At 38.3% G+C, this 27,116-nt stretch overlaps 3 protein-coding genes and 1 long non-coding RNA gene across 5 annotated transcripts; 2 read left to right on the top strand and 2 right to left on the bottom strand.

The window, feature by feature from the left end:
* The first annotated feature begins 407 nt into the window (after nucleotides 1-407).
* Nucleotides 408-6,782, top strand: LOC116311332 (NACHT, LRR and PYD domains-containing protein 1b allele 5-like). Its single transcript, XM_031728410.2, has 11 exons — nucleotides 408-525; nucleotides 1,769-1,818; nucleotides 1,939-2,012; nucleotides 2,162-2,376; nucleotides 2,478-2,722; nucleotides 3,704-3,832; nucleotides 4,641-4,794; nucleotides 5,210-5,239; nucleotides 5,528-5,569; nucleotides 6,237-6,275; nucleotides 6,468-6,782. Exons 2-10 carry the CDS (start codon nucleotides 1,813-1,815, stop codon nucleotides 6,251-6,253), a joined length of 912 nt encoding a protein of 303 aa, XP_031584270.1. The 5' UTR covers nucleotides 408-525; nucleotides 1,769-1,812; the 3' UTR covers nucleotides 6,254-6,275; nucleotides 6,468-6,782.
* Nucleotides 6,783-6,919: 137 nt separating this feature from the next.
* On the bottom strand, nucleotides 6,920-11,864 carry LOC120442740 (transcription factor HES-7-like). Its single transcript, XM_039619889.1, has 3 exons — nucleotides 11,847-11,864; nucleotides 9,521-9,613; nucleotides 6,920-9,403 (listed from the first exon to the last, which is right to left on the bottom strand). The coding sequence occupies exons 1-3, from the start codon at nucleotides 11,862-11,864 to the stop codon at nucleotides 8,882-8,884; spliced, it is 633 nt and encodes a 210-aa protein (XP_039475823.1). The 3' UTR covers nucleotides 6,920-8,881.
* Nucleotides 11,865-14,894: 3,030 nt separating this feature from the next.
* Nucleotides 14,895-26,940, bottom strand: notchl (notch receptor, like). 2 transcript variants are annotated; one of them, XM_031728409.2, is made up of 12 exons: nucleotides 26,864-26,940; nucleotides 26,411-26,786; nucleotides 25,176-25,320; nucleotides 24,146-24,478; nucleotides 22,586-22,797; nucleotides 22,019-22,343; nucleotides 20,469-20,644; nucleotides 19,770-19,831; nucleotides 19,387-19,510; nucleotides 17,460-17,557; nucleotides 16,942-17,273; nucleotides 14,895-15,854 (listed from the first exon to the last, which is right to left on the bottom strand). In XM_031728409.2, the coding sequence occupies exons 2-12, from the start codon at nucleotides 26,460-26,462 to the stop codon at nucleotides 15,344-15,346; spliced, it is 2,370 nt and encodes a 789-aa protein (XP_031584269.1). In that variant the 5' UTR covers nucleotides 26,463-26,786; nucleotides 26,864-26,940; the 3' UTR covers nucleotides 14,895-15,343. The 2 variants fall into 2 exon arrangements, with proteins under 2 accessions (XP_031584269.1, XP_039475707.1); XM_039619773.1 differs by lacking the exon at nucleotides 26,864-26,940 and having other exon boundaries at nucleotides 25,276-25,320; nucleotides 26,411-26,764.
* Nucleotides 15,423-16,797, top strand: LOC120442705. The gene is made up of 2 exons (XR_005614881.1): nucleotides 15,423-15,559; nucleotides 15,732-16,797. It is a non-coding gene; the product is annotated as an uncharacterized LOC120442705 (long non-coding RNA).
* Nucleotides 26,941-27,116: the final 176 nt, after the last annotated feature.

Here is a 27,116-nt window from a genome sequence, read left to right as displayed (position 1 = left end):
CTAAGTTACACTTATCTAATGAAGCCTTCCACAGCAGGACTTCATTTTTAAAGCCAGCAAAACACGGAGTAATTTTCAAGAAGCCACATTTGTGAATGAAAAATTTTGAAACTATAAATAAGTTGTTAATCCCAATTTTTAATTTTCTGTTTGTAGGCCAAATCTAATTACTTGAAAGGTTAGACAAGGGCAGTTAAAATTTTTAGAGGTTAACCAGTACTGAAAATCATCCCAAAAACATCTGGAACTTGAATAAAAAGATGCTCCGTAGTTTCAATATCAGTATTGCAGAAAGTGCATGCGTTCGTATCTATATTGAATTTCTTGTGAATATAGTCATTGGACGGATATATGGCATTTAAAATATTAAAGTGATTTTCTTTTCCTACCTTAAATACTTCGTGAATAAATTGCGCTTCTCACAACCGGAGGTAGCTACACTTGTCACAAACCAGGAAAAGAACCCGCAGATCCTATTGGTGAAACTCGGTCAGGAGGCGGGGCTTGTGCAGGATACAGGAAAAGGTATTTTTTTGTCTTGTAGTTGGTGTTAATGTTAAAAACACACAAACTTTTTTCCGTGTAAGTTGAAGTATTAGCATGTAAGACATATGCACTGTTGTTACACAAACTGCATTGTGACTGTGCGCAGTGAAGTGAGCGTTCATGTTAGGAGTGAAGAGGCTGGAGAAAGGGTTCGTGTGGGGACGGTATTATAAAGCCGAGGCAATAACTAACTTTTAGACTTCACTGGTTTGAGCGTGTTATTGAAAGAGCCAGCTGCTGTTTCCAAACCCTTTCCCCGTTTCAGAGCTTCGAATTTAAATAAGCAAGTCGTAAAACAACGGGAGAGAAAGCGAGCGAGCTTTATTTCCGCGTTTAGCGTCAGCTGAATGTAACGCCATAGTTTGTCTGTATACGAGCTGTCATTCAATCTTTCTGCAGCAGGTTTTTTGTTCTAAAAATGAAAATTTTAAAGGCGTTTTAACATTTTAATATTTCTTAAAAGTTATTTAGTAGCAGGCTGCTGAAATATTAGGTGGTTTGAAATTAATCTAAACAATTTTAAAATCGTTCGATAGGGGAGGCAGGGTGTCTGCTGTCGCCTCATGATTGCTTATCGTGATTTCATTACAGTGTAACTCTGTCCATAGCCCTTTTTAATAGTTTGAATAACCTTTGATTAAATTCACAACATGTGAAAAACTCTTTCCCCCCTTAATCTGACACATAGTGGACGTAAGACAGTTTGATCATGAAGTTAAACATCTTAAATAACTGAAGCAAAGTATGAATCTAAAAATTTTGTTTGTAGATTCTTCCTCCTGCAGTGGTTTGTATATTCCACCTATTCCCCTTTTATACTTTAAAAAAAAAAATACTCAGGCTAGACCTCTGCATTCGTGATTATGGAGCACTGTCAAAGGCTCCTCTCTTTTCCAGATGTATTTCAGCAATTGAGACATTATTCAGTATAGCAAAAGATGAGGTGCAAATTAGAGAAATGAGAGGCTGATTAGTCAGTGTGCAAAAATCACGGAATTTATGATATCAAACAGGTTTCCTCTGTGTGGAAATGACACTTCAGGAGACTCAGATTTAAGTTTCATCACTTGGCTTACTTGATAGGAGAGGACAGCTAAGGAATAAAATAGACACTGATGTTTGAGTATGTTTTATTAACTCTCATGAAGCATCCTGACCTAAATAGCTTCATTTGCACTGTACTTTGTAGTTTGTCCACTTAAATTCTCTGTGTTTCAATAAGGACAAGAAGCTTCCAGAAGCTCTGAGATCGAGGGTTGTGCAACTATGATGGTACTTTCATACATTCACTCACATGTTTCTTTCATTAAGTTTTTAAAATATGTATTTGTTCATTTATGTGGTGTTACACAATGTAAAATCTGCATTTATTTAATTGATTGTCTTCTGCAGCAGCATTCCAGCAACTGGACTAAACTTGAGCCTGAGGTGAACACTACAGATGCAGACAAGCCTCCAACTTACAGGTGAATTACAGGAAATCGACAATGATTCAGATTTTTTTGCCAGAAGAAGACCCAGTTTTACAAAATGTTACAATAATGTTAAATCTGCATTTTACTTAAAATAAAGAGTTAAAAATGACGCTGTGTTCCTTTTTGTTTTTTCACTTTAGCCTTCAGTCTGAAGCGGGAGCCTTTGAATGCCGTGTCTCTGGCTTGCGCTGGGTTTGTAAGGAAAACATCAGCTTTCAGTACCACTTTTGCTCTTGGGGAGGACACATGGAGAGAGTGGAAAGCAGACAGTACATGCCTGCAGGTCCTGTAATTGACGTTGCAGTCACTGCTGGGCAGTTAAGTGAAATGCACCTGCCACACTGGGTTTGTATAGGTAAGAGGACATGAAGAAGTTACTAATATATTAAAAACCTTTTACATTTCTGATCCAAACGTTCTTCTTTCTGTTTGTGTTTTCTGTGTATTTTTGTGCAGATGACACCCCCGACAAGTTTGCAGTCCTGCATCTAGATGACTGCGGAGATTTTGTAGAAAAAGTGTGTGAGGTCACAGCATCACATGTCAAGTTAAACGAGTTAACTTACTTTCCGAAAGCAGTCGTGATGAAGATGGGCCCCCCTGTTAAAATCCGCTGTAACGTGTTGCTATACTACAAACCCAACACCTCATTCCTCAAACTCCACGTCTATGTGATTCCAAATGATCCTGCTCTACAACGGGTAACTTAATCTGTATTCATCACAGAAAAAATAACACAGACTCAGACTGACCCCATTAGAGTATTAGACATATGCTGTAGTTGAATGATGGCCTTAACTTGCAGGGCTGAAAAGTGGAGCCAATGCGGAATATGCATTCTTTCTGATTACTAGAAAGGGAAGACTCCTCTGGTCTACTCTAGGAAAATTGCGATTGTGGTTCAGGGACTTCACAAACTATGAAAGGTGGCAATCTTACTTATATGGTCTGTTTTATTAGAAGGCAGATGTTCAAATTTGGAGAATAGCATTTCATAAGAAAAATTATTTTAAGATAATTTTTTTTTAAATTAAGAGATAAAAGTGAATATTATGAGAAGCAGGTCATTTTACTTTAAGATATAATGTATAAATTTGTGAAAAATATTTCAGTTTTGCTTTTATAAGCTGACTGTAATCAATGGTTTTGGTAACCCACGGATTAATGATGTATGTGAATGCAGTTGCAGTGACAACAGAAAACGGTTTATCTTCACGTAAGACTCAAGAGATCTGTCTGGCAGATAATGTTACATTATACCGACTTAAGTAAAATATAATCTCACTGATTTATAGCCACAGCAGATAATAATATTATAAAACTGTTAATGAAAAGATGAATAAAAATTATATATAAAATATAATCCTAGAGTTCTGGAAACAAACAGGATACAAAAGTATAGTGTTATAAAGATTATTTTAATCCTGCTTTGAATAATATCTTTATTCTGGGCGACAGCACTTTTTCTTCAAATTCATTTACGCTAATTTAGAGTAAACTCAATAAATTGTTTTTAAACTGTATTTAAAGAAAACAGATGAAAATGCTGAGGCAATCCTGAAGGACTTTTGGACTTGACGTATATTTGTAGGGTCTTTACCTCACAATAGAAGCACCTTGAGGCACCTGGTGTTGTGATTGGATAATACTGAGTTGATTTTTTTTTTTTTTTTTTCTCACAGAAAGTGGACAAGCAAGAATTGTGTTATGGATATGAAAAAATTACCAAGCCATGCCCAGATGAGTACCTCAAAATGCATCATGGTTTCTCCCTCATAGCCGACACAGACTCAGCAGAAATTCAACCAAAGGTACACTTTTTACACTCTGTCATCAACTATGGTATTTTAGGATCAGAGGATTTTTACGAGGAGTTGTAAATAGTGTGACCAGTATGGGTGGGAATCACAGAGGAATCTGCAGTAAAATATTGTCACAATTCATTGCTGGAGATAACAAAAAGTTGACTGCTCTGCAGCGTCCACGCCTCCTTTTTTTTTTTTTTTTTTTCTTTAGCTTTGCAACTCTGTTAGCATAGCATTACATGTGGAGTAGAATGACACTATTAGCTGATTCAGACCAATCCTACGTTGTTAATGTTTAAATGGTTTAAACAATATTGGCTTACATTACCAATAATTAGTACTATACCACTACTCTATGAATAGATAAATGCATTTGAATACACTGACCTGTGAGCAAGAGTCATTAAGATTTCTGGTTTCCATTTGTAGTCCACTAATAGTTCTTTCAATCGGTTACTTAGAGCAGGTTTTGCATTTGCTGGAATGCAATCTGGAAAGACTGTCACCCAAAGATGGTTTAGCTTTTTATTTACTTTGTTAAACGTCTCTATTCCTCAATAAAGAACCTGTGAACATAATTGAAATACTGGCCTGAGAATCCACTGTTTGGACCAGAAGCACTGAAAAATTGGTGACTTTCACCAGAAGCTTTGTCATCAGACTTGCTGATAGATTTCCAGGTTAAGTCACAGAGCAGCTGCATATTCAGTTGACTCTTTCCAGTCTTTCATTTTTAATCCTGAAATTTCTTTTGTTTTTGCTTCTGATTGAACTGGATTAACTCCTCTCCCTTCTCTGTTATATTTTTAACTAGAAAATAACCCTCAGATATGATGGCCAGGACCCAAACTTCTATGAAGTGTACATTGAAAATCCCAAGGGATGCTTCAATCTAAAACTTCAGTATGCTTTGTCAAAAAAATGTGAACCAGTGTATGAACCAGTCTGGACCTGTAAACTCCAGAAAGGTCAGTAATTGAAATGAAAGAAATCCAATTTTTATTTCCTAATGCACACTCAAAGGGTTGGACACTGTTTTTTTTTTTTTTTTTTTTTTAATATACTATTGTGAGAAAATATGATATTCTCAAAGAATATCTTTTTAATATATTTTTACTTAAAGATTGAGATCATAGACTTTGATATGTTTTGTTTTTTTAATTCATCCCAACCCTCTCACCAAAGCTTTCAGGTTGCTTTTTATTTGGCTGGAGCAATTTAAATTTTGCTCACTTGTCATTTATTACTTCAAAGAGATTGGAATATATCACATTTAACTATTAAATATAATACTTCAGATAGCACATAGCTTTTTGTATAAAATCTTGACTGTAAAATAACATTTACTGTTTAGATTTTTATTTGCTTTGTATTTTATTTCAGACGATCATCCAAAGTCTGGTTATGGGGAAGGTGAGATCCAAACAGCTTTTGCTATTGCTTTTGCATCTAGAAGAATGCATGTTGTGCTGTTTCATTTATAAACGGTTCATTTTAGAAACATATCTGATGTGATAAATGTAGACTTTCAGGCAATAAGTAATTTAAAGGTAGAAAGGTTGTGAGGGGATAAGGGGGAGAAAGTTGAGGACAAATTTGAAAAAAGATGACATTTCAGACATTTGGGGGTTCAAACTGTTCGATTTTCTTGTACCAGTGACTTATAACAAGTATGAAGTCATTTTAATATTTTCTGTACAGGTCCAAGATCCTCGAGGGGAATAACTGGTGTCACTACTGTTGGTAAGTTCACAAACATTAACTCTGCTCTCTTCTCAGTAAATGTTTTTCACATTTTTGCACTAAAATTACTCAGGACCTAACTGCAAACACAACTAAGACTGTAAGACAAGTTTAAAAACTGAACTGAACTTTTAATCAGGAATGGAAACTGGTAAAATCAACTAATACCAATATCCTAGAAGAAAAAACCAAACAGGGGGAGGGTGAGGGATTTTGAATGAGATGAGATGAGATGATGACTTAACAGAGACTGAGGAAGAGCACGGATTCAAGACCCATGATGGGGGGCAGGTGAACAAAAGAGGAACAGAAAGCAGTCTGAAGCAGGAAAATGATGAGAGCACCAAACATACATAAGTGTGAATCTCTATTTTATATTTTCCCACCAGCCTGCTCAAACATTTGTTTGCATTCAAACACAGTGTTGCAGGCTCTGTGCAGTAAAATGATCTGAAACTGTTCTGCTCTAATACCAATCCTTTAAAATGTTTCAGCCTGGCAAATCTCAACTTTAAACCCATAGAGATGAATTCGGAAAATACTTCCCAATTCTAAAAAAAAAAAAAAAAAAAAAAAAAAAAGCGTTGGATGTGATCCTTTTGTATTCGAAATATTTATGAAATACTTATAAAGTACAGGATGCTTTTATAATTTTCTTCCTCCTTAGACAAACACTGTGAATAAGCTGCCTGCAGTGATGCAGAAAGTAAGTAACATCAGTTTACTCTGAGTTCATGCTGCAAATCTTAATTTGACAGGATGCAAGTTATGATTTACAGTTTTAAAATCATGTTAATAAGCTTGTGATTGAACTGGATGTGCAGCTTGTCATCAGTTATCCGCCAGTGAAGTTATGGTCAAGTCATACCCCGTTGTTTGTTTGACTTGACTTCATCAGGGAGCAACGGCAGCATCAGATGGAGAGAGGCTTTAGGAGGGAGAAGCTCAATGAATTTAAGTTGTTTCTGAGGCACAGCAACATCGTTACTGAACTTTCTCGCATCCCAGATGACAAACTGGAGAACACAGACCAGTCAGGCCTGCTTGATCTCTTGCGTAGACTTACACTTAGCAGTCTGTGGAAGTGACCAAAGATTTTTTTCAAGAAATGTAAAAACCAAGACCTGGTGTATATGCTATCACACATCATGATCCAAAGTTTCTTTTAAAAACTCACTGTTTATCTAATAAAATGGTTTGCCTGTTGATTGCACAGGATGTGGTCCATCCATCCATTCTTTTACTTATTTATTGTCACTTGTTTGGATGCAGGTAGTGGGGGAATGTCTTCACAGACATCCAGGAGGAATCCTTATCAGATGCACATGAGTCAAATAACAGAACCACAGTCAAGTTTAGATCATGCAGACTGTTCCTAATTATCATTCCCACCCCTCCAGGTTTCACTGTCAGTGCCCATCTGAGCATCAAATTTCCCTGTTCCCCAGCTGGTCCAGCTCCAGTACCTGATTCAAAAATGTATGTATATATAACACCAACAGGGGTGGGTGTTATATGTACATGTACATTATATATAATATACAAGTATAATGGTGCTGACGGAGCCACAAAGCAGTAAAACTCTGTCAAGAAGTTACTACAGTTATTTTCTTCAGAAGAATGAAATTAATGGAGAAAATGTTTTGTTGGGGGAAGTTGCAGGACCAGAAGTGATGAGGCATTTAGGGTCCATAAATTGCACTTCATATAAAATGTGTATGAGAACTGTAAGGATTCAAGGAGCTTTATTTGTCGTTCGCATCACATGTTTACATGAGGTGGAACGAAATTATGTACACACGGTCCCGGAGCGAAAAGAAACAGAATAACGAAGAAGCAGAATTTAAAAAGTATTAAATAAATAGTTGGGTTGTTTTTTGTTTTTTTTTGTTCTTTTTTAACAAAACAGAATAACAAGTAATAAAATAATACAATAAATAGAGTGTAACGACCTGAGTACCAGTATGGAGTATGGATGTAGAATGTAGGTATAAATACTTTAGCAGCAAAAGGGCATGATGACCAGCATTGATAAAGTGATTTATCACTGCTGGTGTCACATAAAGCCTACAATATAGTTTCAAACTAACGGTGCTGATAGGGGGGAAAAAATGCCACTGATCCTTAAAATAGGGGTTAAGACACGTTTTGCTCCCTGGGACCTGACACCACACACATGTGGAAAACAAATGACCTCTGAGCAGCTGGGGGCGATGCTGGTGACAGGATAGACGCTGAATACAAAGGAAACAAACGCAGATGTGAGCTGTGTGTTAATTATGTGAAATGATCTTGACTTTAATGGATCCTGCTATTCTAAATATGTTTAAAGGCAACTCTGTGAGAAATGAAACTGGATGATGCAGAAAAAAGTGGATGTAGTTATTAATATTATTGAGTTGTCTTAAATTATCTGAACTATATCAACTAATCTTAATCCAAAAGTCTTTCAGTGCCAGTAAATAAAGTGCGACAATGGCTATCTGCGATGTCTTTGAAGTGAGAGCTGCTGCTGAGCTCTTTCATTTCATGACCAGACTTCACACCTGGAGGATGTAACTCTGCAGGAGGTCGAGCTTCACACCTCTGCCTCGGACTAAAAAGAGCTGCCAGAGTAAAATGCCTCCGGGTTTCCTTTAATCTTGAAACAATCACACGACATGTTTTTAAAGATTTATTTTGTTTGTTTGAACTTTGAAGAGTACAGCTCATCATAGGGAGAAATCCAGAATAAATTATTGTGCAAAAATCGACCTGAAATATCTTCAGATTGAATACAAGTGATGTTGTACACAGAGACACCGATGTCGCTCGTTCCAGCAGAGAGGTGAATATGAAGGGCTGCGTGGGTCTCCCAGCCTCAAACCCTGAGCTTCCACACCTGGAAATGTGATGGATGGACACTCAGTCATTATCCACTACCGCAGCATGCTCTTTAATCATGACGGCACATAGTAGCAGCTTTCAAAGAGGACAAAATCTCCTCGGCTTCGTGAAACTCACCTCTTCACTCGCTCTTCAGCGCAGCAATCCCAGCTGGACCGCTGGGCTGATCCAGCTCACCTGTGTCGCAGCCTGAGAGAGTCCCCGTTCGCCTGAGCCACTTACATGGTTGACTGAGCTCATTGAAAAGTATTTAAAACAGTGAATCGACCCTATTACACATACAGCTCAAGTCATACTCGACTATTTACAATATTTACAGGACCTGAAGTTATGCGTCTTTATAAGACTACAGTTTTTAAAAAGTAGTTGTGTGTTTTTGCTAAATAGTTTATAGTCATTGATAGTTCTGAAGTCACTTCCTGTTGATCAGGGCCAAGGTCTCCACAAAGTCTGGCTGGACGGGGAGCTCTGGGATGAGCTCTGTTTGGTCGCTCCTCTCTCCGCTCTGATCTCAGACTCTCTTTGTTTCTGAGGCTGTTTGGGGACTCTGGGAAACCTTTGTTGGAGTGGGAGTGGGTAAGGTCGGATCAAACGTTTCTCCCCGGAGGCACGTGCCGGCAGTCTGAGCTTGGACTTCTGCCTCAGCATCCGCAGAATAAACTTTGCGTGTGGCACAAAGTTTCTGCTTTGGAGACCTTCGGGCTGTGAGTCTGAACGGGCCAAACGTGCGGCGAAAGCTGCATCCAGCGCCGATCCGAGCTCCGACCCTTTCCCCTCGGGGCCCAGAAACCCCGCAGCTCTCTGCAGGCAAGTGCAGAAACCGTCCTGGAAGGAGCGTTTCTGGTCCCCACCTCCACCTGTAGTCTTGTCTCCTTTGGCAGTGTTCTGGAGGAAGAGGACTGTGTGCTCTAGTATCTCAGCTTTCTCCACTCGGTGCTGAGTGGACCCCTGCATGAGAGCAGCAAGTTAACCTTCATGTTTCATAATAATAAATAATAAACACCACAAGTATGAACCACATCGATTTATTTCTATAAAATTCATAGAGAACTAAAAACTTCTTACTTTATGTGGCTCCTGCAGCAACATGGTCCTCAGACACTCCAAACTGCGGTTCATTCTCTCCCTTCGACGTTTCTCCACCTGAGATTTTATTAACTATTGCCAAAAAAAGAAAAACCAACGTCTAAAAGTGGTTTCCTGATTTTGTTTAATTATATATCGCGTAAAAAGAAAAAAATACCAAAGAAAAGCAAAAAAAAAAAAAAAAAAAAGAGCAAATGGAAATGACTAAATACTTAGAGGTAATTCAGCTCACTAAATCATCATCATTTATTTATATAGCACTTTAAAAACACACCTGGTCGACCAAAGTGCTGTACGATACTAATATGCACATAGTAATAAAAAACAGACATAGCAATAACAATAACAAAAAAAAGATAAATAAATGATATACACTTTTTCATATCTCCAAATTACTGAAACTTTGATAAAGCTGATGCTTTAATTCTCAATGAATCTGACTGTTATTGTGATAATAACAGAGAATCTCTATATAAAATGAAATCACGTCACCTGACGTGTATCTGGACTTCCTTTACCTTTCTGTTATTTGTTGATTTCTCGGCTTCATGTAAAATCTTCATAGCAACCGATGGTCCCATGTTCTGTTCTGGTCTGCTGGTAACAGCTTCCTTTGCAGTCTGTTACTGATCTGGAAATGAGACTCTAGTTTCCTGCCACTTATTTTACTGTGGTCCTGACAGCCTCTCAGACTCCTCCTAGTTTCCTACCCCTCCTCCAGGTCCCGGTCTCACCGTTTGGTAACACTGCAAATGAAAAAAACCCTAGGTTCGGTTTTGGTTTTGAAATTGTCTAATCTTGATCTGATGTCAAGAGTATAAAACAAGAGAATGAATCTTATGCGCAGTCGCGTGCGTAAAGTTAGAAAAAGTACATAAAAGTCTTGCGTAAAAACGTTTGAAATGTTAACTTAAAATGAACATAATTTTACTCCAGGCGTTTTTTTCTGCTCTTGTGCTTTATTTGAAAAAGCTGGTAACTCATCTTGCTTGGGGGGACTGGGGGGGACTGGGAGGGGGTATTTGCGCATGCAAAGCTGACACGTGCCTTAAACACCAAAAGAAAAAACTAATCCTGAAGGAAAGCTTGCTTTTTAGAAGCGGTGAGAAGCGGCAGTGTGATCCTATGACCAGTTTTCACTTCAGATCTATTTTAAGTTGAATAAAAAACAATCAGTTATAGGATGAGAAAGATTTTCAGATTTATCGCCGAGCCAATATACTTAATTCAGAAAATTCTTTAATTTGTGCAGAGAAAGCAGCATCGAAAGGATTGAGATATTTCTCGTGGGAAAGGAGGAATTAGCGCTCCATTTACAGCTACCTGTTAAAATTGACACCAGTCTGAAAATGAGAGGAGACACTTCCCACGTTCGCACGCGTATTTTCCACTTTTTTACAGTCCAGACGCTTTTCTTTCCAAGCTCATTAGACTTCCCACCGACATTCATGCAAATAAGATACCCACAGAAATAATTCTTTCAAGATATGAACAGATCTTTAAATTAATGCAGTTAAATGGCCAGGGAACAACTAAAAAAACATCACGGTCTCCATGTTGTCAAAGTTGATTGGTCAGTTTTAATTCCTGTTCCCTTACATCTACAGATACAAACATTTAGTCGCTAAAACAGCAACACATGAATGCCAGCCCGTTTATCACTGACTCCTTGTCACTTTGAAAGTAGACATTTTGCCAGTCGCTCAATATCATGCAAATAATTATTCCAACCACCTATAAAGGTTATGTAAGGCTTGTGAATCACCTCAGGGTGACTTTGATATTCGCCTTCAGAGTGTGGCAACATGAGGCAACAGACCTAAAGACACGTGCCAAAATACAACGACTATTCAGTAGATCTTTATTATTGTTCACGTAAGTAAGATAGATTATTAATAATGACAAATACGCCGTAATTAGATTTAATTGATAAAGGTTTTTCAGAAGCCCACTAAAACCTACTAGGAATACATCAATAAACTAAGTTCATCCCTCCCCAGCTGGTCGCTGATATAAGAGATGTAACAAATATAAACATGTATCCATATATTTAATTATTAATTAATTAAGGCTTCGAATTTGCTTTAAACGTTTTACTTTTAACACATTTGTAATAGGAATTTAGGAGATGCATGCAGACTGAACGGCGCGTCGCTTGGAGTTTTCCCTAATCCTCTGGCGCGTGCAGCTGCCCATGCAAGTGGGAGAGGCACGAGCCTTTGAAATGTGTGATCAGCCCCTCTGAAACTTTACTTGCATATGTGACAAAGAGCCGCCCACACAGCGTGAAGCTCAGGTACATTACCCCGACCTTATAGGCCATTATCGTGGATAGAGTCCTTAGAAAACAGGTTCTGGGGTAAAATGGTTATGGAGACAACGCCGAGACATCTTTCAAGTGTCGAAGTTTTTAGCAGTGAGCAAAAATCTGTACCAAGGAAAAGTCTCAAGTTGTTCCTATAATTTTTTTCATTAACATTTCTATATTCATTACTGCAGATATTTGTCTTTTAATCATGACTGTATAACAACAACTTTGTGCACAACATGTTTCGCCGAGTCAGGAAAGTCTATTCTAAATTTGAGGGAGTGCGTAAAATTTTTTTTTAGGTGTATCCTCGAAAAAGTGTGAAAAAGGGGACTGATATCAAAAGGTAACAGTAGCCTGTTTGTGTGTTTAATGTAAATATATAATTTTAGAAAGGTCTGCCCACAGGGACCTGTTTTTCGCCTCCCCTCTCAAAGACTCTTCTTTAGGATGTATCACTTCTAACAGGTAATGAAGTGAGAAACTATTCTACAGTTTGATTCCCATGAGAGAGAGTTTGTTGAGGGTATCCCACGCTAAACTATGGCGATGGAAGTGTGAATATCCATTGCATATCCAGCCAAACTCAATCAACTTCAGCTGTTGTTAGATAATCTAAAAGGGATTTAATGTTAATACAAATTTTCAGTCTGGACTTCTGAATTGTTATGAGAGGTCTGCAAAGGGATCTTCGAAAGAAACCATGACGCTAAATTCCATATTTTTACGTGGGACTCTTTAATTGGTTAAGTTTGGTTAAATGATCACAAAAATGACAACCTATTTGGGGATCTTGTGACAAGATCTGTAAGATCTGTGCGTGGGAATCCAAGAGTCACCTTTCCTCCAAGCACACTTTGTAAATGAAGTATCAGTTTTAACAGGTAATAAAGTGAAGATTGAGCCTGCTGCTCCACATTCCCACGGCCAGAAAGAGCTGCAGGAAGCAGTTTCCCACTGTCACACTTTTCCAATATTTGTCTGCTTAGTGCTGTGTGCCACGACAAATGTGCATCCACCAAATTAAAAGCATTTATTGTCACATAGTTTGGAAAACACTGGAACTTTTGCTTTACGCACCTCTAAGTGTCACCATCAATATGTAATCAGTTCCAAATAAAAAATATTAGTACCAAATACATCCAAAGTAAAAACTATTTTTTATGTACACTAGTGTGTATTAGTAATAGGGTGTATGTTTGCTAGTGGTAGATGAGCAGCTCAGATGAGCTACCTGCTTCCGGTAGACAGCTTTTCGGGATGACCAGATATATCTGAGCTCTGATAACACAAAGAAATACACAAAGAAATGTAAATAAATCCAATAATTTTCTTTCACAGCAATAAAACAATAAACTTAAATACATTTAACTAAATATAGAAATTTATGTTGTGACTGTCATGTAACTTAGTGCAGAAATAATACGACACTTTGTGGTGTGCGTAAAGGTGCTTTATGCTTACTGATTACATTTAATTCCACCTGTTTACAGACCTGCCTTCGCAGCAATTCTTTTATCATGCAAGTCATTTACACGTCTGCAGTTGGCAAATGCGCCTCGGAACCCAAATGCAGAAGTGTAAATGACTTGCACACCTTGTGCTATTTTTCGGGATGTATCAATTTTAACACTTAGCTGTTAGTGCAGCTCAGTCTTCCCACAAATACGCTCCTTCGTCTGAAGAAAGACATTTACAAACTGAAAGCGATACACACCATCTAAATGACAAAGCAGAAAAAGATTTTTCGTTCTGATTTAATTCAAATAGTAGAAAAAGGCCAAGAATGAAACGTTTCATTATACCATCACTTCATGATATTTTCCGAAAGGTTTTCTTTCTTTAATTACAGATTCATATGGGATTGAAACATGCTGATTAAAGATCATGTCAAATTCATAAACCTTTTTAAAACCAGGTTGGCTTAGGCGGATGTGTTTCGGACAGACTTCAGCTTGTGCCAATAAATAAAAAAAACTCTTAGATTTCATGTTTAAGAAGATAATAATAATAATACTAAACAGACTTTTCGGGCACTGTATATTTTACTGTGTGTATATGATTAGGAATAATTCCATTATATTATTTTCAAGTTTTGCAGCCCTAAGCTGAATTATTGGCATGTCATTATGTCATTGTCGTAAAAAACTTTTTTAATTCCTACCTGTGGTCGTTTTATGGGCAGAATGTTTGTTGTGAACACATCCGGACATTTAGCTTAATTTCAGTGGCTATCGTGAGAAAACCAGTTTAGATTCGTCGGTAAGTTTTGATTTTAAAATTAAAAAGTTTATCACATGTACACCTGCTACAATTTTGCCTGATTTTCTCATTTTAAGATTGTCTCATGTCTGTTTTTTTATAATGACGATTTTTGTCAGTAGAAATCAAAACTATTTCAAATGCAGCCAAACAACGGAAACGGAGAATTTCGAGTACAACAACAGTAATTAATAAATAAATGAAATCTGTACTGAGAAACATTAGTCAGATCATTATTTAACTTAAAAATAATGAGACCAGAATATCTGCAGGACGTTTCCTCGGAGCAGTAGCTGCTGGCCTGTGTTTTACGCATCACTGCCTGAGTGCAACAGTTAAAACCTGGCACATCTCATCTTCACTCATTTCTGCAGTCCCAAAAGCAGAATCTGACTGTTATTAAAAACGAGCGTCATCAAAAGAGATTCGGTTTTTATGGTATTTTACAATTATAGTGATTCTGGGTGGGGGTGGGGGTGGCGATGGATTTTGGAAAAAAGTCGGCAAACATTTTAAGCAGTTTTAATCTAATTTTTATTGCTGACTCTATGCACTCATTTTCATTTAATAAAAGTTATTTTAGATTTCAGTTATTTTTAAGTCCCCGGATAAGTACCAAGAGTGGTTTGAATGCAGATGCACAGTTGCAGGTCTTGCCTCTACAAAGACATCATTACTGCTTGATGATCATGAGTTGAAAAAATATGACAGATAAAGAACTAATGATAACTTAAGAATGCGCTGACTGTGGATGTAAATTAACAAGAAAAAATCCACAACATGTCAACAAAAAGTCACTTTATTGCATGCATCCCTGACATCTCTGTGCAGCTATGCATGTGTTATTTATTTATTTTTCCTTGAATATTTCTTCAATGAATACCAGCTGTTGCATATTTGACTAGAATTCATCTTAGACGTTCAATTTTATTATTTACAAAATCTGAACATGCCATATAAGAGAACATTTACAACAGTATCCCTCAATCTTAACAAAACAAGAAAACAATTATTTACATCAGGCTGAGTTTAAAAAAAATAATTAAAAAAGAGGTAATAAGGGAAATAATATCTCTCTATGCTGTTGTGTATTAGTCTGACACCTATCCACTTAAGAAACGATGGGCAAAGAAACACTGGATACAAATAATTACAGTCCAGCTTAGAGCTTTGCACCAAATGACAAACTAAAACTGGGTGTCTCTAAAGGAAGCTAAATTTAATTTCTTTTCCTACAGGGCTGTTTGTGTGGAGTCAGTCATGTTGTTTAACCTCTCACTTCTGGATTTCTGTTCCGAGTTCGTTGAACTTACTGCTGCTTGCTCTACTCTAATAACACTGTCTCCATTTGCAGCTGGCTGGTGTTCTGGTGGGGTGGCAGCATCGGTGGGAGGGGAAACAACTACTCTCTCTACGGGCTCATTGGGTGCTCTGTCTGACACTATAAGGTAATTGGGTTCTGGCTGGTGAGCGCTGGAGCGGCGCTGCAGTGCGTGCTGGGTGCAGGAGAAGGAACGCTGCCGAGGGGCAGGCTGGGGGGACAGGAAGTGAGGCGTGGCAGCTCTGGGCACTTCCTGATGCCTGTCACGGTCCTCATCTTCTGACGTTACCTCTTGTAAGGTGCTGATTGGCCGAGGGGAGCGGCCCATGACCCGTGGAGGAACGAGAGCCGTTGCTGACTGGTTGAGCTGGGGTCGCCAGTTCTGCGGAGGAGGGTACTGCACTCGGCCCATGGACCAGTCACTGGTGAGACAAGAAGATGATCATAACATTGGACAGCATAAAAACAAAAAAACCTAATAGAGGTCTACAGGAATGAATCCTTAAACCTGGAAATGACTGGTATTTTTGCAGTCCTTCCTGGGTATGGACATCCAAGACTTCATAAGGTCTTCATTAACACAAGATTATGTCCAAATGAATGTCTACATCTTCATTTTTTGTTCTCCAAATTGATCAATTATGTAAAATAACGTCCCACTCATTAAATTTGAAGCTTTTATATTGATAAAATATTAATTTAAATATTAATGCTCCAGTTTCGGCGACTGAAACAGCTGTATATTATCTGTATGTTACTCAGTGCTAATTTATAGGTGTCTCTGTTGGTGCAAAGAACTTATACATACACATGCAGTCTGCGGATGCACCTGGCTAAACCAAGCTAGCATGTGTTAGCTGATAACTTAGCATTTCACCCATGTTGTCATTTCTTACTCCAAAAAAACAAAGATGGCAACAGCCAAAACACTCACGCTGACCCACAGTGGCCATTTTTTATGTACAGTTTATGTTAACAATAGCTTGGATGAAAAATCTACTAAAAACTTTAATTTTGTGACTTCAGCGTATCATCGAATGAATCCCCAAAGAAGTTCAACTATAACTATATGAGATACTCACATTTCTTTTTATTTTCTTTGTTTTTTTATGTGTTAAAATCATTATCTATTTTATTTTATGACATATTATCTCACATTACCAGGCCCTTACCATGCGCATGTGGGAATATTTGTTAAAAGGTAGTTTTTTACTCCCACTGTTGCCAAGTGCTTGCTCAAAGGGGATCGTTTGATTGTTGGTGTTTTGTATTATTATAGGGTCTCTACCTTAGAGTATAAAGTGCTCTGAGGCGACTGCTGTTATGATTTGGTGTTATATGAATAAAACTGACTTGAATAAGTTACCCTGTCGCTATAACACAACAATTTCCCTTTTAGAGCCAATAGAGTATCTATCCATCCATCTAGCTAGCTAAACCTGTTGATTTAGCTATAAGGCTGGTAAAGAATTCTATACTTTGATCTGCCTTAGAATTCTGAAATCTTACTTTTGTACTGGTGGGGTCATATCCCGATGCCCTATGATACCAGAGAAAGAAGCACTTCTTCCGGGCAGGCCTTGTGAGCCGACCCACGGTGAGTACATCAGAGCGCGCTCCTCCCACATCATGTCGCTTCCCGTGTCCACAGGGATGGGTCCTCTCTGGATCTCATGAGCCAACAGGAGTTCCAGCACTTGGTGACGCATTCCCTCTCTGGCCACGTCAATTGGCCGGCGTCCCCTCCGGTCGTGTAGCTCAAGATTGGCGCCATGAAGAAGAAGAAGTCTGGCAGTGTCATAGCAGCCATGGAGGGCAGAGAGGAAGAGTGCTGTCTCGCCCTAACAAAGAAATAATCAGGAATACCACACATTACTTATATTTATGAGCACTTCATGCTTCAGAAATTCAAACATAAATGTTACTTCTGTTTGCAGTTCAAAACCACAAACAACAGAAGTGATACTAAATAAATGTCAGGATTAAAAGTTTTCACTTAACACTAGAGAAATTCCATCAGAGCCTACCTTATTGTCTTGTAGGTCCACAGCAGCACCGTAGCGAATGAGGGTCCTTGCTAGGGAGAGGTGGTTTACTGAGCATGCCCAGTGCAGGGCTGATCTCCCTGAGAGAGACAGTGTGAGTGGAGGGGGAGGTTGAGAGGGGAAGAAGGGAGGGAGTAAGTCAGCCAGTGAACAACTATTACACAACGAGCCCAGAGGATGAGGAGAGGGAGGATGAAGGCAGGGGATGACCTGCCTCAGCCAAACTGGAAAAGAGATGACGGGATATAAAGGTGGAAGATTAAGAGCTGCAGAAGGAGATAGAGACACAGAGGCCCAAAAGAAAGTAAAAGTAAAAAAAGGAAGCATGAACACCAAAGCTAATATGTCCATCGACTTGAGTTTAAGTACTAGAGCACATTAACTTTGTTCTGAGTCAGACGAGGGCAGCAGGGGAGCTGGAGAAGGAGAGAGAGGAAGTCATGGAGGTCACAGACAGCAGAGGACAGGACAGGAGGGACACAAAAAGAGGACGTGAGAGAGATGGGGTAAGTTACAAGTTACTCAACCCCTCCGTGTACAGGTGTCAGAAAAAAATGACTTACTCATGAGCTGTACATGTTTGGGTTCAGGAGGCAGACATCCTCTCTCTTAGTTATTCTGCTACAGGCTCAGACTGCTCATACTGTGCTAGCAGCTCTTCTCCACTTTCCTCTCTTTCAGCCACTCTGCATTGATACACCACTACTGCATGTCTTGTCTATCTCTCTGTACCTTTCTTCCATCTACCTCTGGGTCAGAGATTTTGGTCTGTAACTGCTGGCTCACCACTGGGCAGGTGTTTAAGATTTGTATTGTGTGTTATTTGTGTGCTGTTGCACCCCAGCTATGTCAGGCGAGACTGGCCCTGCTTCTTTCATTGGCTTAATCCTGTTAAAAGGTAGTTTTTGCTGAAAACATTAGGTTTATTTCATTAGGTTTATTTCATTAGGTTTATTTATGTAACAGAAATCAGAACTTTTACTTTGCCAAGTGCCTAAAGATAAGATATGTTTGACTATATCTCTGAGGAAGGTTCTACCAGAGGTCTCTTCCTGTTAAACAGAAGTTCTGACTGTCTGATCATTGAGGGTCTCTCTCTTAGAATAAAACACTTTAAGACATGTATTGTTTTGAACTGGTGCTATATAAACTAAATTTAAACTTCAATCCACTCTTGTCTAAACACATATTGCATTTAGACACGTTCTTTTTTTTCATGCTAGTGGCATCACCCTGTACTGCACACTGTGAGGTGTGGGACCACTGCGTGGTGGCATAGACAACCAGGTAAAAACTGTGAAGTGAAACTAATGTGAAGGATTGTTTCTGTTGTTTACTGAACAAACAAAAGTTTGCTGATGCCACTGTGCCGATGATGTGCACCTTTATTTAAGTAAAAATCAATACGGGGTGTGGGGAATGAACTTTGGCAGCTAAAGTGAGGCATGGCAGAAATTTGAGAACCACTGCTCTAAACAATGTAATTTGGTGGTCTAACTTAATTGAAATATACAAACTTTGGTGATCCCATGACGTGAACCAACAGAAAGTCAACAGTTCCGGTTTGGAGAGACATCACAAAAGGTATCGGATGTAACGCCATTAAATTTCAAAGAGAGACCTTTTGAGGAACCGTTGTCTACCGGATACCTTTTAACCTTTCCATTGTTTTTGTTTCTAAACATATAGTTAAAGAATTTTAGAAGCATTAGCTTTAATATTTGTCATGTTGACCATGATGTCTGTGTGTGTTGGAATAGCTTGGATTTTGTTCATTGTTACAACTTAAATTATTCTTAAGCCAAAAGATTAAAGAAATAAACTTTTAGATTGAAATTCTATTTTAGGTTCATTAGGTTTGGTGTTGAGCCATGTTTTCATGATAGTAACTGGGACCAGGAAGCATTACCAGTATGATCCGTATTGTTGACTGGCACTCCTGCTCGCAGAAGCTCCAAGACCACTCTGTCCAGCCCACTACGCACTGCTCGGATCAGAACCACAGACCCATCTGGGCCGCACCACTCTGCAGACTGCCAACGCAACCAAACCACAATGATGAGACACATAATCAATACAAACTGTGTCATAATGCCCTTTTTAATTTTATTTTTAAAAAGTTTAAACCTTCTTTTCTAAAATCTTGTTCTAAAGTCAAAACATAAAAAATCTTTTTAAGTAAAACATGAAACTAAATACACCATCAGAATCTCTCTACAATCACAGGGACAAAAACAGTTTAAATTCCTGGCATATAATGGCTCCTCAAAACATTGACATAATGAAACAGACCTGCTGAGGAGGACTGAGCAGCGGAGGAGGCATGGCGTTCCTCTCCCAACCTCTAGGTGGAGCTGAGGGAAAGCAAGCAACATTTCAGGGTTAAGGACATTATTAAAACAGGAAATGTATAGTTGTCATGGAACATTTTATGTCCCAAAATGCAATTTTGTGATGCAAAGTGTGTTAGTATGAATCCTGCTTTACTATAAATTTTATTGCTTTACTTTACTTTATTAAATCACTTTATTCACTTTACAACAATAGTCTGTGAGTTTAGCTGTGAGATACCCAAGATACTAAATAGAGTGATTCTGGGTCTGACAGTAAATACAGTTTGAATTTCAGCTTTGTACGTGTGACATCTGTGGTGAAATTTTCAGCCTATAGGTGCAACTAATTATTATTTTTAATAATCATCTGGATCAAAAATAGCATAAAACTCCCAAGTTTATGCCTGAAAATATTTTACTTTGAGCAACTACCAAAGCAATCAAATGCAAAAATATCAAATGAAAAACATTATGGAGAAACTGGAAACACAGATTTGCTCTTTGAATCATAGCAGTGATCTTTTCTGCTGCTGAGGTCAATCGGAGACCATCTGTGACTACAGTTGAAAAATGATAGATTTGATTACAATATCTGCCAGATAGAGATGACTAAGCCAGATAGTCAAGCAACTGAGACAAAATACTGATGTTTCCTTACACTGTATAGCTCTGCGGGGCTGAGAGGCTCCAGCACGGTAGTGTTTCTGCTCCTGGGTCCTGTGGTCACAGATGGAGGCATCATCCTGACGTCTGGAGCATCTCACACTGAGGTCCTCCATTGAACTCTGGGTAAAGTCTGTGTCGCTTCCTATATCCTGGTCCCTCTTAAGAGGCCTGAAAACCAAAGCACAGTTTTGATACGGCACATTGAAAACCGCAGTGGTTTTCACGTGGGCACATTCTGTTTTCATGTCCTTTGTTTTACTTTCTTATTTTTCAGTACAGTTAACAACAATAATATATTACGTAAAGATCGGCTGATATGAAACAAAGGTACTGATGCAGAAGTGAAGTGGACATCACTGGGATGTCTGAGGTCCAGAAATATTAACTGTTCCTGTTTTCACCATAAGCCCAGTACTATATCTCAACTATGGGTACAGTTATTGATTATATGCTTTTTCACCTAAGCTTCTGATTATATTTTGAGGTTAATTAAGACTTAAGTAGAGAATATATAAGTTAAAACATATTAAAAAATGTCCTCTATAATTTTCTACACCAAATACAATGTTTAACTTGACTAAAAAGCAGAAATCTTCAAACTAGCTAATATAGAATGATACTATTTTAATATATATGGATCTAAAGCCCACTCTTATGCAGAAGATACACATTCACAGCTGAATTACTTAAAATGATTAGTTATAGATGGGAATCATTTAAGCACTGATGTTCACCATTATTAGTTAATGAAGGTGAAATCATTGCAGTCATGGACAAAACTTGTTTTCTGCAGGGAACAAAGTTCTTTGTAAAACTTTGTCATTTGTGCATGCATAAATACATAAATGACTGGTGTGTCTGCGTGTGTGTGTGCCTATGATGTTTTTTAACTTTATGTATGTTTTACTGTTTATCAAATATTTCCGTACCTCACCTAACAAAGTATTTCTTTTTTTGCCTGCTATTTTGAACCAAAACTTGGTAATCATCTAAATCTGCTTTTTATCTGTTGTACAGGAAATGTTTTTGTTAATTCACAAAGGGGATTGTGAAAATCAAAATATCATAAATAATAACATTAAAAAAGCAGTTGTCTGATTCTATGAATTCTGTTCTATATTTAGCAAAAACATCTTAAACATTTGTTATTTACATATCAGACACACACAGACAATTTTTTAAAATTAAATCTTGTAAACAGTTACCGAAACTTAACTGGCAGCTCTTTTCAAAACTCCTGACTCTAACCGCCTATAAAGGTTTAGCTGGTTTACTCTTCTGCTTGCTGCAATCCTACAGCAATTCCTGTAAGAACAACATGGTCTAGTTTTACTCTTCACCAACCACTGGTTACCTGCCGTTAAGAAACTGGGAATTGTGTTTCAGGGCAGGATTAGATGGGAAAATGTACCAGGGTGAAAGTGAAGTGACATTCAGCCTTTGTAATAATTATACAGGATGAGCTCTCTCTTGTTATTGAATGCAATGACATCATTCCGGAGATTGGCAGACAAAACATCCTCTCAAATGAGCTCCACTCACCGCATTCGCATGGCATCCTCCCCTAGCGGTTCCCTCCTTCTCTTTTTTTCTGCTTCCTTGGCCTTTTTCTTTTTCTTCAAGCTGATCTTATCCTTCTCTCTGCTGGTTCTGACCCGTTGTTCTTGGTGTGTAGCATGCTGTATCCAGGCCTTGGCTTTGCTGTCACTGTCGGTGACTTTAGACCGGTGCTGCACCCTGTCAGTACTGTTCCTCTTTGCCCGCTGCTGCCTCACCCTCCTCACCACCAGGATTACCACAAGAGGCAGCAGCAGCAGAAGCCCAATGGCTATGGCAACTACGGCCCAAAGCCACGCAGGAGTCGGCTCTTTAAGTGAAATAATTCAAACAACAAAAGAAGACACAAAGACAAAAAAACACTTGAAAAAGATTCATTTTTATCGTTTTGCTTGTATCTATTTATATCTGAAATATGAAACACATCAACAAATCTGAAAATCTGCACAAAATGTACACACTGGAAACACAAAGGTGTTTTATAGTGTTTTGTTTGGATGAAATTCAAAGCTGGAAATGTGCGTGTGTGGGAGACAGGACATGTGAGCCTACCTTCAACTTCCTTTTCCTCCTCTCTGCTTCCTATTTCCTCTCGGACACCTCTAATGCTGATGACGGCATCCAGCTCTGAGAGGTTGGGGAAAGAGGTAGGTTTTAGTTCCTTTACAGCACGTAGGAAATTTGCGGCCTCGGTTGCATAAGGGAAACAGGTAGAGGGTGAACGGGAGCATGGCCTGTTGTCCACTTGGAGGAAAAGGAGGGAGCTAGGAAAAAGAGAGTAAGAAATGATTGGAAAAAACACGTATGTCATCTTTGAGAATTGTTTTATATGTATTTTCGAATGGGTAAAATTACCTTTGCAAAAAGTTACACTCTTTCAACAAAATAAATTTATAAAAAGAAAACAAAACACAAAGATAATTTCAAAACAAATAAAGCTACAAAGCTCAATTATGACTGGCTTATTGTAATTAATGGAGTTCCCCAAGGTTTTATGTTTGGCCCACTTTTTTTTTTGTCTTAATTGTGTTAATGCACAATGATCCAAAACTGTTATGGAGAATATGGAATTTCACATAGCTGTGAATCGTCTTTCCCAGTTACACTTTATTTGCCTTAAATATGTACAAGTCTTAACTATACTGATTAAGGGCCAGATTTAGTAACACACTATGCCAGCACAAACTGGGCATTTACAAAGAGAGTGTAGTGACAAGATTGCATCTAAGAAGTGGGAACGCAGACTTACTCTGTTGTATATATATTTTTAGGAGTTAAAATTTAGGGAGGAGAATATTTAAACCAAGCATGTGAACTGATTTACTAACTACTCCAATATTTAAAGCAGAAAACAAGCATGTCTTATTTTTTGACTTGATACTGAAATGAACTGACTGTGCCTGTGTTTAGAAAACAGTATAACTGTAACTCACCTAAAAGACTAACCACACCTATTTGGGGAATGGGATATGCTATTTTACCCTATTTAGCTATGATCTAACACTTTATTTTTTGAATGCAAACAAATTTAAGGTTACATAATTTTCTACATCTCTAACACATAGCCTAATCTCTAACTGAAATCAAATGGATAATTCATAAATTCTACTCTGAGCTCTAAGCTCATTTGTATATTTTTGTATTTTTACACCGATATTCCTAAATAATTGTACTTGTGCTGTGTAATCTTATTTTACACAAATAAGGTTATGTGAAATCACAAGATAAGGTAAGATGAAAGAGGAAAAAAAGCCTCAATGTCTTCAGCTTCACCCTCTTGGAATGATCTGCAGGACAGATTTAAACAGAGTGATATCTATGGCAAGGCTAAGAGTGGGAAAAATACCAATATTGCTTTCTTTCATAATACAGTTATCGATACTCTGGTGCCAAATATCAACATTTTAATTACAACAGGACTTGACAGGGCCACTTACTCCTTGTGATGGTGCTGATTTGCCTCTTTTTAGACTTATTATTGTGTTGCTTTGTCTTAAACTTTTTATGTTGCCAGGCCAAAATGTCTCTTGTTACATAAAGGTTAAACAAAGAACATGCACTGTTTTTGAAACTCCTAATCACAACGCCAGAAACATTTGTCTCAGTACCCACCCATCTGAGTCTGCTGGTGACGCCTGCGCCAGCATGTTGGCAAGCTCCTGAGCATTAAAGTCAAACAAATTCCTGGTGGTGGCGAGGGGCACGGAGTCTCTCAGCTTAAGCGGTGACAGGAGGAGGACGCTGAGTGCCCAGAGCACGGAGCTGTTGAAGGAGACGCCACGTTGATGTGGGATTCGAGTGTGTAGGATCAGGGTGCCTTTAGCCCACACGGGGCTCTGGTGTTTGAAGCATTCGCTGCTGTCCCATCCACAGGGCGCGCTATCACATCCCTGATCACAGAGGGAGTTGGCAAAATGATCACGGCAGTAGTGAATGTGGCCCGGGCTGAGAGTCATGATGAGAAGTGGAGAAAAAAAACAAAAAAAGAGTAGGTGATCTAAGAAATAATCTCAACTCAAGGTAAACTGAACAGTAACAGATAACAGACTACTTGTATTAAGGTTACTTAATGTTTTCATTTATTCTACTTTTATAGATACTTTTGTGTTGCCTGCATCTCTTCAGTATTATAGTTTATATTATAGTGTTTTTTTATAGTTTCATTTTTTTTAAAAGACTGAACACTAAACTTCCATAAATGATTATAAAAGTAATAATCAACAGGTTTTACTCTTAGATTACATTGTGTTTGAATTTCTTGGCCCAGTTTCTTTTCCATAATGTTTTCTTTTAAATAAAAATAAAGGGTAACGTATTACCACAATAAAATTTGGAAAAGATGAAGAAGAACAGGTGATATTAGCAGAGCCACAAACTATATCTTAGTTGATCAAATATTTATAAGAAGCATTAGAATACAGTGCATAAATAAGCTGTGTGTCACTATCTTATTACCTTTTTGTTTCATGATATATGGTTAATCTATCTGTTTCTACACCCAAACTTTTGGAAAAAAAAAAATTATATTACATTACATGTCAAAGTTAATATCTGTTTTGCTTTCATCACTAAGTTAAAAAATATTTGTAATAGCTCTGAAAGTCAGAGGGCTGTGATGAAAAGACGAACAAAAGTATTTTACTTGCAGGGAACCCTGTCCTTCAGGCAGTCAAAGCCGTCTCTAAGACACTCGGGGTCCGTACACTCTCTGTTACACGACCCATCTGCAAACTTTTCCTTACATTTTCGGTTCACCGGGCAGTGGCCCCATGGATCACCAGATGCAGCTGTGGAGACAGATGCATATTAGACTTCAGAAAAAAACAAACAAACCACAACAACAGAAAAAAACTGCACAACACCACACAGCGTGAATATAGTATTCCTCACTAAATTAAAGAGTATTTGCAGATGTAGTATTTGTAGATCTACTGTTTAATTAATATTTTGTCCATTATGGAGCACACATGGTTATTTTAAACTGCAGGTGACTTTTATCAGCAGTGAGGTATGTCACAGGTAAATAAACTTCCACAGCTTTCCAATTTCTGTTTTCTGGGACAGTAAAATAGATCTGAGCTCCTAAATTTCAGCTTATCTAACCAGACATTATGCACAGCTGCAGAAAATAAAATTACTGTACAAGCAGTTTTCTCTGTTTTTATCCCCAGACCAGCTCACACACAAATTCAATCCACTCATTGTTTCAGACCCATTAGCAGCTTTTCATAACAATGCAGGTCAAGCCATAAAAGGTGGCTCCTGATTCGGACTGTTAAAGGGAACAGGAAATGAGCCTGACACAAACAGGAAGTTTCCAGGAGAAACGAATAGAAACAGGAAATGGAGTGGGTCGGGAACTTGATAAAGGTCGAAGGTTGTTACTCTGGCAATGAAGAATGTGATGGAGTTGGACAATGGGTTTGGCAGGTGTGTGCGGGACCATAAAGTCATGGTAGAAAAAAACGCATAGACAATAGAGCTGTAATTAGACATGTTCACTCGGCCAGCAAAGGGAGTCTTTTGGATACGAGTAATTTTACAAAAATGAGCCAGGAAAGATTAAAAAATATGTATATATACTGCTGACATTAAAAAAAAAAAAAAAGTTTTTCATTTTGTCTTTAACAAAACAGAAGAAATAACTATGAACTACAGTTTGACACAAGTGTGTTTTTAATCATGTAAACCTTTAAATATTTTACACATTGAAAGAAATATAAATATGTCTGTAACTGAATGCATTTTAAACCACTCTTTGTTTTCATGGCATATAGCCACAGGGTTCAGTTTGGTCACTCACTGAGCAGGTGGTGTGTTTCATGTAGGTTCAAAAGAAAAATAAAACTCTTCGAATGGGGAGGGGGGGTAACTCACCTTGACATGTCAAGCTCAGTGCCAGAAGAACAAACGTCCTCAGAGCTATCATCTTCAGGCCGTCCCGGTCACCAGGTGCTGGCCCCTTCTTCTCAAAAAGCCGTCCTCCAGTCCAGCTGTGTGGTATTACTCCACTACAAACTGCTTCTAATGTGCCAAAGCTCAGATGAGACTCTCTATTTCACGTACTGAAAAGACTCTGTAGCTCTTTCGTAGCTGCAGCCCGGCTGCTCACAATGAACAGTTAACTGTGAGTGAAGTCACCAAATCCCCATCACCGCTGCCACCAACACCTTCCAACTCCACCACCCAGCCCACTTTGTTCACTCGCTCTTTTTTCAGAGGGCCCTGCGGATATCTGGACAACTTCCTGCCACTGTGTGGAGAAGAAAAGGAAGGGCGATAACCATGTGTGCATGTATTTGTGTGTATGCGTGTGTTTGTAATTCTTACTGTGACTCAGGGAGCTGCTGGGAGAGCCGTTACTTCATATTGTGCAAAAAGCTGCAGGGCGTGACGAGACAGCTTGGTTTGAATTTGATGATTTCACACATACACACACATCGGCGGAGTCCTAACAACTTGACTGTGACTGCTCTGCCTTTGAAAGAATTCTGTAAAGTGCTTCTGGTAGCTGTTCACATTTAATTCACAAAGGAAAATATCAACTTTGAGACTTGAGTTGACTTTGACCTTTTACATCATA

The sequence above is a fragment of the Oreochromis aureus genome, linkage group 11 (genome assembly GCF_013358895.1).
Source record: "Oreochromis aureus strain Israel breed Guangdong linkage group 11, ZZ_aureus, whole genome shotgun sequence".
Lineage (NCBI taxonomy): Eukaryota > Metazoa > Chordata > Actinopteri > Cichliformes > Cichlidae > Oreochromis > Oreochromis aureus.
This window is presented reverse-complemented; position numbering and strand designations above follow the sequence as displayed.